Below are 15,156 nucleotides of genomic sequence, written 5' to 3'. Positions count from 1 at the left end.
GAACCCGGGTCTCCTGCATTGTAGATGAATCCTTTTACTCTCTGAGCCACCAAGGAAGCCGGTACATGTCTATTTTTTTCTGCTGGGATATAATATATTTATAGACAAGCTGACTCATTTTCTGACTGACTAAATGAATGTGCCTGAAGATGGATGGAAATAAGTATGATAAAGAGACAAAGGAAGAGGTCATTTTTTGAAGTGAGTCCTAGAAGAGATTACAAAATGCTGCCTAGATTCTGGTTTGATGGATGATTGTGATTATCACCGATCAGCTTCAAATGTTCTTGGTGTTTGTTGTAGGAAAGAAATTGTCAGGTTTAATTGTTACCTCTTTGTTAATATTTTTTCAGTAAATTCTTACTTGATTGATCTGGTCCTAGGAAATAACACATTCTCTTTTGGCAGCCCAAGCATGAACCCCTCAGCATCTTCTGTGACCTCATGGGTGTGGACTTTGAGGAGCTGTGTCACTGGCTCTGCCATCGGAAGTTGGCCACTGCCACAGAGACGTACATCAAGCCCATCTCCAAGCTGCAGGCCACAAATGCCCGTGATGCACTGGCCAAGCACATCTATGCCAAGCTCTTTAACTGGATTGTAGATCATGTCAATCAGGCACTCCATTCTGCTGTCAAACAGCATTCTTTTATCGGTGTACTGGACATTTATGGGTGAGTGTATTTGGCTTAGTGGTCTGAGCCTTTCTTTCTAGACATTATCTAGTAACTCCAAGTAGGTATTTGACTATGTCTCCTACTGGTGAGCTAAAGGGAAAATAAGAAGAGAGTTTTTTAAAGTCTAGTTTCATTTGCTAGTTTGCCTTCTCTGGGTACCTTTCTTTAATGTTGAACCCTTTCCTATACATTTGTGCCTTTTGATGCCTAATTTTTCATCATCCAGTTCACTTTTCAAAAAAACCTTTGACATTTCTATTCCCTTCCCTTCTGTGTTTATGTAAACACAGAATTGTGAATCTGTGAATTGACAAGAGCAGTAGCTTTATTGTAATTCCGATTGTTCCCTACCTGGGGATGAATATGCCCTCAAAAACTCATACTATTGAATATATTCACATGCTGCACCTTGAAAAAAAAATCTCTGCCACTTTGCTGATGTCTATCTGCTGGGTACATATTTCGTGTTACTAACTTAGAAAGCCTTATCTTCACTGATGTGGAAAGTAAGTTTTGCAATGTTAGGGAATTTCCTATTTCTTTTTAATGTGCACATTTTGAATATTTTCTAAAAGCTATTTTTTCCTTTTTCTCCTCTTCCCATATTATTTTTGATTTTACAGATTTGAAACATTTGAGATAAATAGTTTTGAACAGTTTTGCATAAATTATGCAAATGAAAAACTACAGCAACAATTCAATATGGTAAGAATTTTCTTGCTTAAATAATATTCTGCCAAAAATTATTCTTTGAATTCCTGGTATGTGTTTAAACACTGGCTCCTGAAGTGAAGTTATGAATTTCAATTATTATCTATGGTTTAAAGCAGTTAAATTGCTGAGGAACTTATGATTAATGAATGATGCAACCTTGGAAAGATGTTTATGGTCCAGATTGGATTCAAGGTCATCTGCTGTCTGAGAACAGTAAAAATTTGGTCCAAATATATTGAGAGAAGGAAGCAGGAAGTGTGTTAGATAGTGACATAGGGGTGTGAAACTTTGACCCCAGGGATATCATTCAGTTGGTCATCCCAGAGGCTAATTATATGTGGAGTATTAGCAAGATATCAGGACAGTCTGATGATAAGACCATTGGATGGCATCATCGACTCAGTGCACATGAGTTTGAACAAACTCCAGGAGATAGTGAAGGACAGGGAATCCTGGCATGCTATTGTTGATGGGGTCACAAAGAATTGGACACGACTGAGCGACTGAACAGCAACAGGGCAAAAAAGTCAGGACATATTCTCTTTTCTACATATTTTTTATGTATTCTGTTTTACATATTCTCTTTTCAACAGTCTGAGACATTCACTGGGACAATGGCAGTGGAAGGATTTTGAGTGGCTTTTGCAAAGTAGTAATAGCAGATATGTTATCATGGTGTTGAGGGATTTGGAAGCACTTAAAAATGGTTGGGCTACAGGCTCTATGGTGGGATTGATGGTGACCTCTGGGAGGTCACCTTCCAGGACTGCTACTGCCAGTGCCCCGTCCCCAAGGCAAGCCACTGCCAACCCATGCCTCCACAGGAGACCGTCCAACACTAGCAGGCAAATCTAAGCTCAAGTGGATTCAGATTCAACTTAAAACATGTTCCTCAGAATGTCAAATTTCTCAGGATGTTAACAGATATTCCACAAGATGAAGTTATCTTGTTAAAAAAAAAGAAAGAAATGCTGCAAACCCTCTACATCTCTATGTAGGGATTTTAAAAGCACATTAGCTGAGGGGAAGGAAAAAAAAACACAGAGAAATCAAGCAGGAAATATATTTAAACTGGCTAAGCAAAAAAAGGAGAAGGCAATGGCACCCCACTCCAGTACTCTTGCCTGGAAAATCCCATGGACGCAGGAGCCTGGTAGGCTGCAGTCCATGGGGTCACTAAGAGTCAGACGTGACTGAGCGACTTCACTTTCACTTTTCATTTTCATGCATTGGAGAAGGAAATGGCAGCCCACTCCAGTGTTCTTGCCTGGAGAATCCCAGGGACGGGGGAGCCTGGTGGGCTGCTGTCTGTGGGGTCGCACAGAGTCAGACATGACTGAAGTGACTTAGCAGCAGCAGCAGCAAGCAAAAAAAAAAAAAAAAATTAAAAAGATTGGAATACACTCTGCATTGATTTTCTAGGGGACCTTGGGAAAGTTAATTGACCTTGCTGGGCCTTAGTCACCTCATCTGTATAATGGGGATGGTAATAGTTTGCATGTAGTTATATGGATTAAAGAATTGGAATATGTAAAGTGCTCACCACATGCTAAGTACAAGTTTTAAGTGCAAGATTAGGCATGATTATTATTGATAAAATAGAATGTTTAAAATGAATCACATATTGGAATTAGAATATGAAAAAGAATAGAACTGAAGGATGGATAAGAGCCCTATTATCCTCATTATACGAAGAGAGAGGTTGAGTGGTATACCCTACAATTGATGAATGAAAAATGGAAATTTAAAGATATTATTTTAAGTTACAAAAATAATAAAAACAAAAAGATCTAAAAATTGTAATATCAGAAGGATAGAGGAAGAATAGTAGAGAGTGATATATATGAATTTGGCCTCATCTGTCTCATCAGGAAATCGACAGTTTTAAATGAATAAATAAAATAATAGCTGATAAGCATATACATATTCCCTGGTGGCTCACCTGGTAAAGAACCCACCTGCCAATGCAGGAGACACAGGTGATGTGGGTTTGATCCCTGGGTCAAGAAGATCCCTTGTGGGAGGGCATGGCAACCCACTCCAGTATCCTTGCAGGAAAAATCCCACGGACAGAGTAGCCTGGCAGTCTACGGTCCATGGAGTTGCATAGAGTCGGACATGACTGAAGCAATTGAGCACACAACAACAAGCATATTGTTAGGGCTTCCCTGGTGGCTCAGCAGTAAACAATATGCCTGCAATACAGAGACACAAGTTCAATCCTTGGGTCAGGAAGATCCCTAGAGAAGGAAATGGCAACCCTCTCCAGTATTCTTGCTTGGGAAATTCCGTGGACAGAGGAGCCTGGCAGGCTACATTCCATGGGGTCACAAAAGATTCCTACACAGCTTAGTGATTAAACAATAACAACAACAACAAAGCATATTGTTCAGAGATAAATACCAGAATAGCTGAGGGAGTTAAAAATGGTTGTTTCCAAGGAATGAGACTGGGATTGAGTTGAGACAGAATAAGGGATCGTTGCTTATCATCATAAAACCTCTAGACTGTTTGATCTTTGTAAAATATTGCATAAAATATTGTACTTTGATAAAAATTTGGACCCTCTTTTTGGCAAATTAAGCTACTTAGTATAGTGAAATAATGCAGAAGTGATCTTAAAATTTTAAGCTGTTTTCATAAGAATGTGACTGGTATATTTTGTGTTTCTGCATAAGGAACATTAATAAAAATCTGTCAGACACTAAGTGGAATATTATTTTTTCTCAAGGTTTTCTTGAGTTTCTCAATACTTTAATCAACAGCAGAGCCTTCTGCTCTTTCCCAGTATATTTTGGCACAAGGTGACTGGAAGTATTAAGGAACTAACGCCAGCCTCATTAGGGACTGGCTGATTTGTTTTATTTCTCGAGGACCTCGTGTGTCTCTGCATGTGTGTTTCTGACCCTTTTGTTTCCCTTTCCCTCTTTCTGTCTCTGTCCATCCGTTTCTTCTCTCTTTTTCCTCATACATACACACACACACACACACTCTCTCTCTCTCTCTCTCTGCACAAGAGAGAGAGGCTTCCCCCTTTCTCTCTTATTTCTCTTCCTTCTCTCTTCCCTCCTTCTTATTATCAGATGGCATATATTCTCCTTCAGATGGTATATATTTTGTCTAGGTTTTTGCTTCCTCACTTACCTCACACTTCCTGTGAAGAAGCAGTGGTTGAGGTGCTTTGTCTTCTTAACTTGCTTAACTCCCATTCATCTTGACTTCTTGCAGCATCAGCTTGCACTGTTAATTGTATGTTTCCCAGTCCTTATATCTGAGAAAAGAGAATGTGATTAACCCAGTTCATTTGTTCATCAGAGATCTCTGGCCCTTGACTAGCTGTGTCTTGGAGCATGGGGTCTTACAGTAAAGAACTTGGTGCTCAGGCTGCTCCCACAGCAGGGGCTGTGGGGTGGGCAGTGGGCAGGAGAAACATGGTGACTGGCAGGTTTAGTGCTTGGAGTCATTACCTTACCGAGTAAGCATCTCTTGCCATATTGAACCTCATGCCCTTAATTTTGCAATTAAGAGTGGAAAATTTTTGAGGTCCCATGGATTTTGCCAAACTAAACATAGAGACTGTTTCTATTGTCAATGTGAAGACCACACTGCATATAGATTAATGAATTAAAGGAAGATAGGACTCATTTGTGAAGAATTATTGCTACCATCAGCCAGGGCATCTTGCTGACACATGGTGCCCCATTTGCCTTCACATTAATCAAAAGAAAAGAAGAAATTTGCTTTCTAATTAGCATTACATAAATATTCATATGTGTGACAAGTTTGGGTGTTTTTTTTTTTAAAGCTTTCACACCTGGTTAGACTATGAATGCTGCAAATGAGCCAAGAACAGCATTATAATAAGTATAGAATAAAGTGGGAAAGTTCCAGGTGTGTGAGGAGAATAAAGTATCAGAAATCTTGGTAACCCTTAGGTTTCATGGGGGTTTGGGTTCTAAGAAATATGTGTTGTCTGGTAATAGCCACCGAGGGATAATCTTCCCAGAAAAGCTGCAGGACATGTGAGAGAACCAGTGTGACAAAGGAGACAAGAAAGGAAAGCAGAACCCTGCAGGAAGAAGTGAGTAAAGGTCATTAGCACCTATAGAAACTAGAATTTGTGGGTTGGCTCCGTTGGCTGGTCAGCTCAATGCAGTGCTTCTGTTGCCCTTCCTTCCTAGACCAACCTAACTACCTTTCACTGCAGACCTCAGGTCACACAGCCCTTCCTCAAGGAAGCCTTCTCTTGCTACCGTGTTCCAAATTAGTTAGGAACTCCTGAGCTCATAGCTGGCCATTATTTTTCTCTGGAACATTATTACAGTTTGTAATTCTGTTTCTTGTGATTGATTTCTGTCTGTTTTCCCCACTAGTCTTCAAAGTCTCTTAGGGCTGTCTGTGTCTATTTTGCTAATGGTGTGTAGTGACTGGGACATGGTAGACAGTCAATACATATTTGTGCTTAAGTGAGTGGATGGAGATGAGAAGCAGTGGCTGAAGCATTTAGCAGAAATAGTAATGTGTTTGTAGTGGTTGCAGCTGCTGGCAGAATTGGATGTAGAAGCCAGAAAAGTGAGCCATAGATTCCCTGGCTGTGGAGGATAATCAAGGCAGACACAAAAAACCAACTGTTATCTAATTCTGAGGCACATGAACTTCAACACCATGGTCCCTTAAAAGAATTACTTTGTCATGCTGTAAGCATCACCCAGAATGTTTCAGTAGTCTGGAGGGCATCCTCTCTGCAGGTTGTTCAAGGCCAGCTAAGGCATTTCTATGCCCATATGGTTAGCAACACTGTGAGATAATTTAAGGGGCCAAAAAGTACATAGTGTGGTTTTGGATATATACATATCAAAAAATCAAAAGCTGCCACATTTATCAGCTATTTAAATATTCACATACCTAGATTTTCTTGTTTGCCAAAAATCCTAGGTAGCTGAGGTTTTTCCATGTGTGGTTTCTATTTGCTTTCTTATACTGCTCTCTGCCTGTAAATCACGTTTCTCCAAGATTGCTGCTAGAAGCCACTGACTGTCTCAACTTTTGTTTTATGCATGTTATTGACTAACATTTATGACAGTGATGTAGTAATGCCAGTTTTTTTCTTTTTCATTTCAGCACGTTTTCAAATTAGAACAAGAAGAATATATGAAAGAACAAATTCCATGGACACTCATAGATTTTTATGATAATCAGCCTTGCATTAATCTTATAGAATCTAAACTGGGCATTCTAGATTTGCTGGATGAGGAATGCAAGGTAAGTATGATTTTCTGATGTGTTTAATACATCAGAATTGTGCGTTGAGGTAAAATGGGTAAGTAGGTTTAAGCAGGGACTCACTAGTATACGTGAAGTGCCACAGTGGCAACGAGTGGGGTTACCCTAACTGGCATTCTGAAGGATCACTAGCTCCAAAGCGTTCAAAATATGGTTGAGACTAGGAGAATCTCCCCTCCCTTTTCAGCTGATTCTAAGTTATGTGAAAAACTGGCATTAGATACAGCAACTACCAATTTTAGCCACCTTTGTCATTGATATGCTTATATTTGGTACTTTTGTTCAATGGTATGATATAGTTCAGGAAATGTAAGAAATTGTACAAAAGGTATTTTGAATAATAGTTCTAAATATCTATAATTTTAAACTTGACTAGTTGTTCTTTATTACTTATATATATGGTAGGTAAAGAGTTTTAGTTTTAATATTTGAAGATGCAGCATGTGGAAAAAATATTGGATCCCTGGCTTCACTGATGAGTGATTCTAGACAAACAACCTATCCTTTCCCTTCATTGTTCTTTAGTTTATATGTCATAAGTTACAAGTTCATATGCACTGATCTTCCTAAGCATCTAGATTTCCTACAACATTAAGAATGCAAAGACAAATACTGTATGTTTTCACTTATATGTAAAATCTAAAAAAATAAAACGGACAAATGAATGTAACAAAACAAAAAGAGCCTCCTGGATACTAGAGAACAAACTAGTGGTTACCATTGTGGAGATGTTGGTGAGAAGGGCAAGATAGGTGAAGGCAGGATTAAGAGGAACAAACTACTAGCTATAAAATAAACAAGATACAAGGATGTAATGTACAGCACAGGGAATATAGTCAGAGTTTTATAGTAACTTCACATGGAGTACAGTCTATAGAAATACTGAATCACTATGTTGTACTGAAACTAATATAATACTGCACATCAACTATACCTCAATAAACAAAAAGAATACATGTAAAGGTGCTCAGTTTCACTTGAAATTAAATAAAACATAAATCAAAACAAAAATAGGACACAGCTTTTTACCTATCAAGTGAGTTTAAATTTGATAATACCAAATTAGTATTTATTGCATATATACTCTTGATGAAGGACAAAAGTTAGTAGAACATATTTTTGAGGAATATTTATCAAGATTTTAAATACACATACCTTTTGAACCAGAAGTAGAAATGCTGAGAGTTTACCCTATGAATATACTTACAAAAGAATCCAAAGTTTTTGTTTAAAAGGAGCCATTGTGGCAGTTTTCATAATAACAAAAAATCAGTAACAACCTAGTAGGCATAAATACAAGAATACTATTACTAAGAAGAAGAAGGAAAAATACAAGGATGGCTAAGTTGAGGATCCCTCTTGGCAAATGTCACATTGCACATGAAAATATGTGGGTTATTTTTAAATATCTTTTGATACTGATTTCTAACATAATTCCACAGTGATAAGAGAACAGACTCCGTTTAATTTCAATACCTTTAGACCTTGAAATTTTTGCAACTTCTTTTATACCCCTGGATATGTCCCAGTGTCTCCTTGCTTACAGTCTATGGGAACTTGGATAGAATTTGTATCCTACTGTTGTATAAAAATTGTATAAATCTTAATTATGTTGAATTGGTTCACAGAGCTTTTCAGATCTAGTAGATCTTCTACTTCTCTGTATATTCATTCTATTAATTTTTGAAGATTTTATATTGAAACTCCAACTAAAAATCTTAATTTATCTACTTAAAAAAATACTTGTAATATATAGTGGAACTATATGTAACCTTGTTCTATATTTTTCAAATCTCCTATAAATGTGTTATCATACTTCCTTAATTTAAAAAAATAAAAATCTTTAAAAATGCAAGGAGTTTATAGAATGATACTATTTGTATCCATGCCTTTAAAGACAGATAAAGCAGTTGGTGGAAATAGTGAGAGGAGACTATTCTCTGTTTTATACCTTTCTGAATTATATAAATAATCTACTATATGCAAATGTTATCTTTATTTAACAAATTGTTTGAAATATATGATAATCATGGTATGTCATCTTTCATTTGTGAGGCTTTCATTGCTATAAAAGTATATTGAGTATTTATTTGATGTCCAGGCAGATTGAGTTACTCAAAGCTTGGGCTGAGTCACCCATGGGCAGGTCTCAGTCATTGCTTTTCGTTCCCAGGTGGCGCTAGTGGTAAAGAATCTGCCTGCCAATGCAAGAGACCCAAGAATCTTAAGTTTGATCCCTGGGTCAGAAAGACCCCCTGGAGTAGGAAATGGCAACCCACTTTAGTATTCTCACCTGAAAAATTACACACACACACCAATCATTGATTTGGGACCTCTCAGAGAGAAACGTGAAAGGAATGAGTTCCTGAATTGGATGTTAAAGTTGTTAGGCAAAGTCAAAACACGACATTTTGGGTGATGCATCAGAAGAATCCCATAACAATATTCACCTTGTTTTCTTACTCTTTTTTTCTGAATGTAGATGCCTAAAGGTACAGATGACACTTGGGCTCAAAAATTGTACAACACACATTTGAACAAATGTGCACTATTTGAGAAGCCCCGCCTATCAAACAAAGCTTTCATCATCCAGCATTTTGCTGACAAAGTAAGGAAGCTTTATTATCTCTTTTCTATTTGAATACTTAAGTTCAAAGAGGAAAAAAATCAATAGTTGATAGATAGCAGTTTTTTCTTTGCTGAGCTTTCATTCTTTAGCTCATTTTAGGAAAAGTAAGCTTAATTGTTGGCTTATTGGTTTAACCTAAATGGAATTATATTATGAAATAAGTGTATCTATAATTCTGAAATCCAGGAAACTCTGAAATACACAAGTATTTTCATAATTCATTTAGTGGCTAAACCTGATCTTTGACCTGAAGTAACATGAGGTTATTTATAGTCTTTATTTATCCCAGTTAGGTGGATATTTATATATTTCAGTGTAGAAATATTAATATGTTTGATTACAGATTGCTGCTTCAGATCTACTTAAAGATTCTGGATAGTGACCCCAGAGGTTTCAGAAAAGAAATCTGTGGACGATTGTGGCCCTCTGAGATTGATTGAGTGGGTCCCTGCTAATAAGGCATGCAGACCTGCTGCTTCAGAGGTTCTAGAGTCTACTCAGAACATCTGGAGCTGTGACACTAGTTTATATTTCAAGGAGGTTGTGGGGTAGGCGTCTGGTAAGCTTCCCATGGTCCCTGTCAGGAACTGAGGGTTTTCAGAATCTGTCCTACGTCTAGCTGGAGATCTTTGGATGGCTTCAGGGCCATCTAAGGGCTTTGTAGTACAGGCTGGGGACCCTTGAGTGGTAGATAGCTGAAGTCTTTTAGGAACAGGGAGAGTCCAGTCTCATGTAGTCCTCCTACCAGCTCATACGGTATTTACCCAGCCTCCACCTCTGTCCGTGATCATCACTTCAGCTTTCTGCCAGATAGCTGTTTGTTCCTTCTGATCCTCTCTCTCTCTTCAGTCTCTTCTTCCCCAAAGGAGACTTTCCCCTATGGAAAGGTGAACCAGGTTTGGAAGAGATACAGTGGTTGGCCTTGGGGGGCTTATGAAGCTGTTATGAAGAAGAACAGCTTCTTATGAAGCTACGCATGAATTGGGATCATCTTTTAGATCACATTTAATCACCACTGCCATTGTTCTGTAGGAAAAGCAGTATTTGAGAGTTTTACTCTAGAGTTAACATGCTTCTTACCAAGAATGATACTAGTTTCTTAGAATAAAACTAATAACACTTCACTGAGAGCCCATCATATGGCCTGGGCCTAATACTTATTTTTGTTGTTGATGATAAATTGTATCTATTCAAAGCTTTTATTAACTAAGGAGACTTTCCAATGTGTTTTCAGGTGGAATACCAGTGTGAAGGCTTTCTGGAAAAGAATAAAGACACCGTTTTTGAAGAACAAATTAAAGTTCTTAAATCAAGCAAGGTAACCTTGTATAGGCTTTCTCCAATTAGGATATATTCATTAAAATGTTCATGACTTAAGCATTAGCTTTTTAACGTATTATAATTTTTCTAACAGAATCAGCCCTGCTGTCGATTTAATTTATCAAATAGATGTGTCATGTAGCATTTTAAATGCCTTACAAATGTTAATTCATCTAATCCTATGATGAGGTGATATTATCACTGCTCCCATTTTACAGAGGAGAGAACTGAGGCACAGAAACTTTGTAGCTAGTCATTTTCCAAGCCAAATTAAAACTCAGGCTGTTGAGCTGACAGTCTGCATTTTTAACCACGATGCAATGGTATTTTATGTGAAATTATTGCCTCACAGCAGTTCCAGGCTCTCTTGTGCCTTTGTGAGATACCGTGAGAGAAAATTGATGGTTTTTGGGGTTTGCTATGTCATTTTGAAGGGATGCACCAGAAACATGGCCTTAAGCACTCCATCCAGGTAAAAACTGACCTCTGGATCACTGAGTGCAATTTCAGATGTGGTCCGAAGCACTTTGAAATTATTCTTCTTAGGCTTAGATACCAGAAACACTGTATTCTAGTAGGAAAACAATATTCCAGATTGTAACAAACTGTGATGTGTATCTGAGGTTGATTATGAGGTCGATCCCAACCTCCACCCTCTGACTCTCATCAGGAAAGCGTTGGGAGGGGAGCACAGCTCACGTCCATCCTACAGGGAGCAAACCAGGAAGTTAGTTACTTGGTTACTTAGTTTAACAGAGTAGATATTCAAGTATTCAATGAAAGATTAAAAATATTCATGTGAATTCTTGCAGATTTCTGACCAGCAGGTTCTGTTTTTTTCTAAGAAAGTCCTTTAACTTCAATGGAATGTTATATGAACATTTTGATTCTTGTTTTTGGAATAAAAACTTTTACTTTCAATAGAAAGATCATATAAGGACCAAATTATAGTTTTAACCCTCAGAAAATGATGAGTCTATAGTCTTAAGTACCTGTAGGAAAAGTCAGTTTTTCACTTATCCTTGTAAGCCCTGAATATTAATGCTTTATAACTCATAGGAATGATGTGTAAGAGAAAATACTCTCACAGTGCCAATCATTGATGTTGTTTAGTTTTTGTTGTTGTTCAAAAACAGTCAGGTCCAACTCTTCACAACCCCATGGACTGCAGCACACAGGCCTCCCTGGCCTTCACTATGTCCTGGAGTTTGCTCAAACTCATGTCTGTTGAGTTGATGATGACATCCAACCATCTCATCCTCTGTCACCCCCTCTCCTCCTGCCCTCAATCTTTTCCAGCATCAGAGTCTTTTCCAACAAGTCTGCTCTTTGCATCAGGTAGTCAGAGTATCTGAGCTTTAGCTTCAGTGTCAGTTCTTCCAATGAATATTCAGGGTTGATTTTCTTTGGGATTGACTGGTTTGATCTCCTTGCAGTCCAAGAGACTCTCAGGAGTCTTCTCCAGCTCCATGGTTCAAAAGCATCAATTCTTTGGTGCTCAGCCTTCTTTATGGTCCAACTCTCATATCCGTACATGACTACAGGAAAAACCATAACTTTGACTATACAGATCTTTGTTGGCAAAGTGAAAAACCATGGAATTCTAATGGTACTACTCTAAATAACTTAGCTTACACAGAGCATTCATCAATTCTTATTCCCCAGGCATCCATAATCTTTTGTGACTTTATTCTGAACTTTTCTGATTGGCTAGTGAATCCTTAATTTCCAGAAAGTAGCTCTGCACTCTGAGGAATCATTTGGAGTGACTTCCAGTCTCCATGGGGTTTCCCAGGTGGCACTAGTGGTAAAGAACCCTCCAGCCAATGCAGGAGACATAAGAGACATGGGTTCGATCCCTGGGTTGGGAAGATCCCCTGGAGAAGGGCATCTTCTCAGTGTTCTTGCCTAGAGAACTGGATAGAGAAACCTGGTGGGCTGTAGTCCATAGGGTTGCAAAGAGTTGGACACAACTGAAGCGACTTAGCGCAGCACAGTCAGTCTCTACAGCACTGTTGCAGTTGGGATAGAGGTGGTGTGAGATGTACATCCACTGCTCCCAGTCAGCAGAAAAAACCCAACCCAAGGGCATGAACTTTATATTTTACTTTTTCTGTATCTGATAAGAAGTAAGTGTAACCTACTGTCGATTTGTACTCTTGGAACTACTAACTTGAGACGATCAATATTTGTGTTATGTGCTTTATATTTGTGGTCATATGGTGTGGGGTTCTGTTTGTGGGTGTATGTGTTTTGTCTTCTTTTTTTTCCTGTAATTTTGCAGCTTCTGGCCAAAATTGTCAACTTAACAGAAGGTGTCTTTTTTTTTTTTTTTAATATAAATTTATTTATTTTAATTGAGCTAGAACAAATAATTCCAAGAAGGTGTCTTAATTTATATTTTCCCACCATAAAAATATCTTCTGTTGCCACATCAGGTATCAAGAAACACATAAATTGGGACTTGACTAAATACTATTAAATTGCAACTGTACCAAATACCATGAAAAAGAATTGTAACCTCTGCTCTCAGTGTTGCTAATTGATGAGGGGAAGCACAGTTCATCTACTGAGTTTATGCTGCAAATCTCTCATCTGTAAAATAGAATCATGATAGTATCTTCTTTCAAGTGTTGTTATGAAGATTAAATAGGTTGTATTAAGCTTTCAGAGCAGTGCTTCATGTATAAAAAGCTTAGTGAACAATGGTGCTGCTACTGAGACGATTTCCCACATCTTCATGAAGCAGTTACTTGGATGCTTCTGTCTTTTTTAATACTGCTTCATAGACATATAAGTTCAGCCTTAAATTATTCAGATTCCTGTCTTAAGTATAGACAGATCAAAGAAACAAGATGGAATGTCCAGGCATATCTACCTGCTTATATATCCAACTGTCTGTTTCTCTGCCTTTCTCTCTTCAAATAAAGTTGGAATCCTCAGTCAATAGGGTGAGGAGTGCTGAGACTGTATAAACTGGTTGGTTTGAGATCCATGAGGAAGGCCAGTGTGGCTGGAGTGAGTAGATGGTGGTAGGTGAGTAGAATGTGTAGGATGGGTAGAGAGAGGCCACTTTTTGGAGGCAAGTATGGTAAAGAGTTGGAGAAGGAAATGGCAACCCACTCCAATATGCTTGCCTGGAGAACCCCACGGAGCCTGTGGTGTGCTACAGTTCATGGGATCGCAAAGAGTTGGGCACAACTTAGCAACTGAACAACAACAACAATGGTAAAGAGTATGGATTTTATTCCTGTTGCTTTGGAAAGTTTGGACAGTTTTCATATGGGGGATGGTATGCTATTGTGTGGAGATATGGGGGAAGCTGGAAATGGGGAGTAATAATCCTTGGGAGAGAGAGTGGATTAAGATACTGAAGTTATAGCAGTGGAAATAGCTTATCATTTCTTTGTGGGGAGAGTTGACAGGTCTTGTTGATGGTTTGAGTATGGAGAGTGAGAAAAGGGGAGAAATTGAAGATTATTTCTGTGTTTTGGGCCTCAATGCTGGATGAATAATGAGGCCACTTACTGAGGTGAAGACATAAAAGATCAGGCTTTGAGAGAATGAGTCAAAAGAGTTATGTCTTGGACTCATGGAGATGGAAAACAGACTTTCGGTTGCCCAGGGGGAATGGGTTGGGGGAGGGGTGGGGTAGGAGGTTGGAGTTAGCAGATAGAAGCTATTATATATAGAGTGGATTAGCAACAAGGTCCTACCCTTGCAGCACAGGGAACTGTATTCAATATCCTATGATAAACCATAATGGGAGAGAATATGAAAAAAGAACAACATGTATCTATGTATAACTGAGTCACTTTGCTTTTAGTGGAAATTAGCATGACATTGTGGATCAGCTATGCTTCAATTAAAATAAAAGTTCTGTCTTGGACATGTTTTGCCTGAGATGGCACTTAAGTAGTCAAGTGGACATATCATATAGGAAGTTGGAAATGTACGTCAGCAGGTCAGAAGGAAAGTCAGAGTAGGTCATATAAATTCATAGTGTTTAGAGCAAGATGGCACTAGAGCAAGATAGTACTGGATAAGATTGCTTAGGGAGAACAAGTAGGTAAAAATAGTAGAGAATAAGGCTTTCAACTCTGGAGACTGGCCTGAGGAAGAACCAGGAAAAAAGTCTGAGAAAAATGGCCATGAGGAGGCAGGAATGCTGCCTAAAGAAGAAATCATAGAGTAGTTTCTAATATGACAATATAAAATGTACTTATTAGAAATGGAAACTCAATGTAGAGAATTTTAAATTCATAATTTGTGTAAAGAGGACACAAAACTTATGCATATACATGTGTGTGTGTATATTCTGAACTCTAAACATTGAGCAGTTTTCTGGTAGATATTGTAGATATTTGTTAAATTGTAGCACCAGTGGTGAATATGATATTTCAAACCAGCTCTATTACATTGTACACAAAAGAGACAAAACAAATTTAGGTAGGGAGTGCTAATGTAGAGCTAGCAATTTACTTGTGAATGATAGAACAGTATGGGTAGATTCCAGAGTACTTGGCCTATTAT

The 15,156-nt window shown here is 38.2% G+C and overlaps 1 protein-coding gene across 5 annotated transcripts in view; it reads left to right on the top strand.

Moving 5' to 3' along the window:
• MYO5A (myosin VA) overlaps nt 1-15,156 on the top strand; it is a 201,194-nt gene that overhangs the window by 114,002 nt on the left and 72,036 nt on the right. For all 5 annotated transcript variants that reach the window (XM_070377911.1, XM_070377910.1, XM_070377909.1 and 2 more), the window contains exons 10-14: nt 409-674; nt 1,301-1,382; nt 6,513-6,653; nt 9,157-9,282; nt 10,538-10,621. In XM_070377911.1, coding sequence (XP_070234012.1) covers nt 409-674; nt 1,301-1,382; nt 6,513-6,653; nt 9,157-9,282; nt 10,538-10,621 — 699 coding nt within the window. The remainder of the gene's footprint in view (nt 1-408; nt 675-1,300; nt 1,383-6,512; nt 6,654-9,156; nt 9,283-10,537; nt 10,622-15,156) is intronic.

Source organism: Bos mutus, chromosome 10 (assembly GCF_027580195.1).
Source record: "Bos mutus isolate GX-2022 chromosome 10, NWIPB_WYAK_1.1, whole genome shotgun sequence".
Classification (NCBI taxonomy): Eukaryota; Metazoa; Chordata; class Mammalia; order Artiodactyla; family Bovidae; genus Bos; species Bos mutus.
The sequence above is the reverse complement of the archived record's forward strand: the minus strand, read 5'-3'. Positions and strand labels throughout refer to the sequence as shown.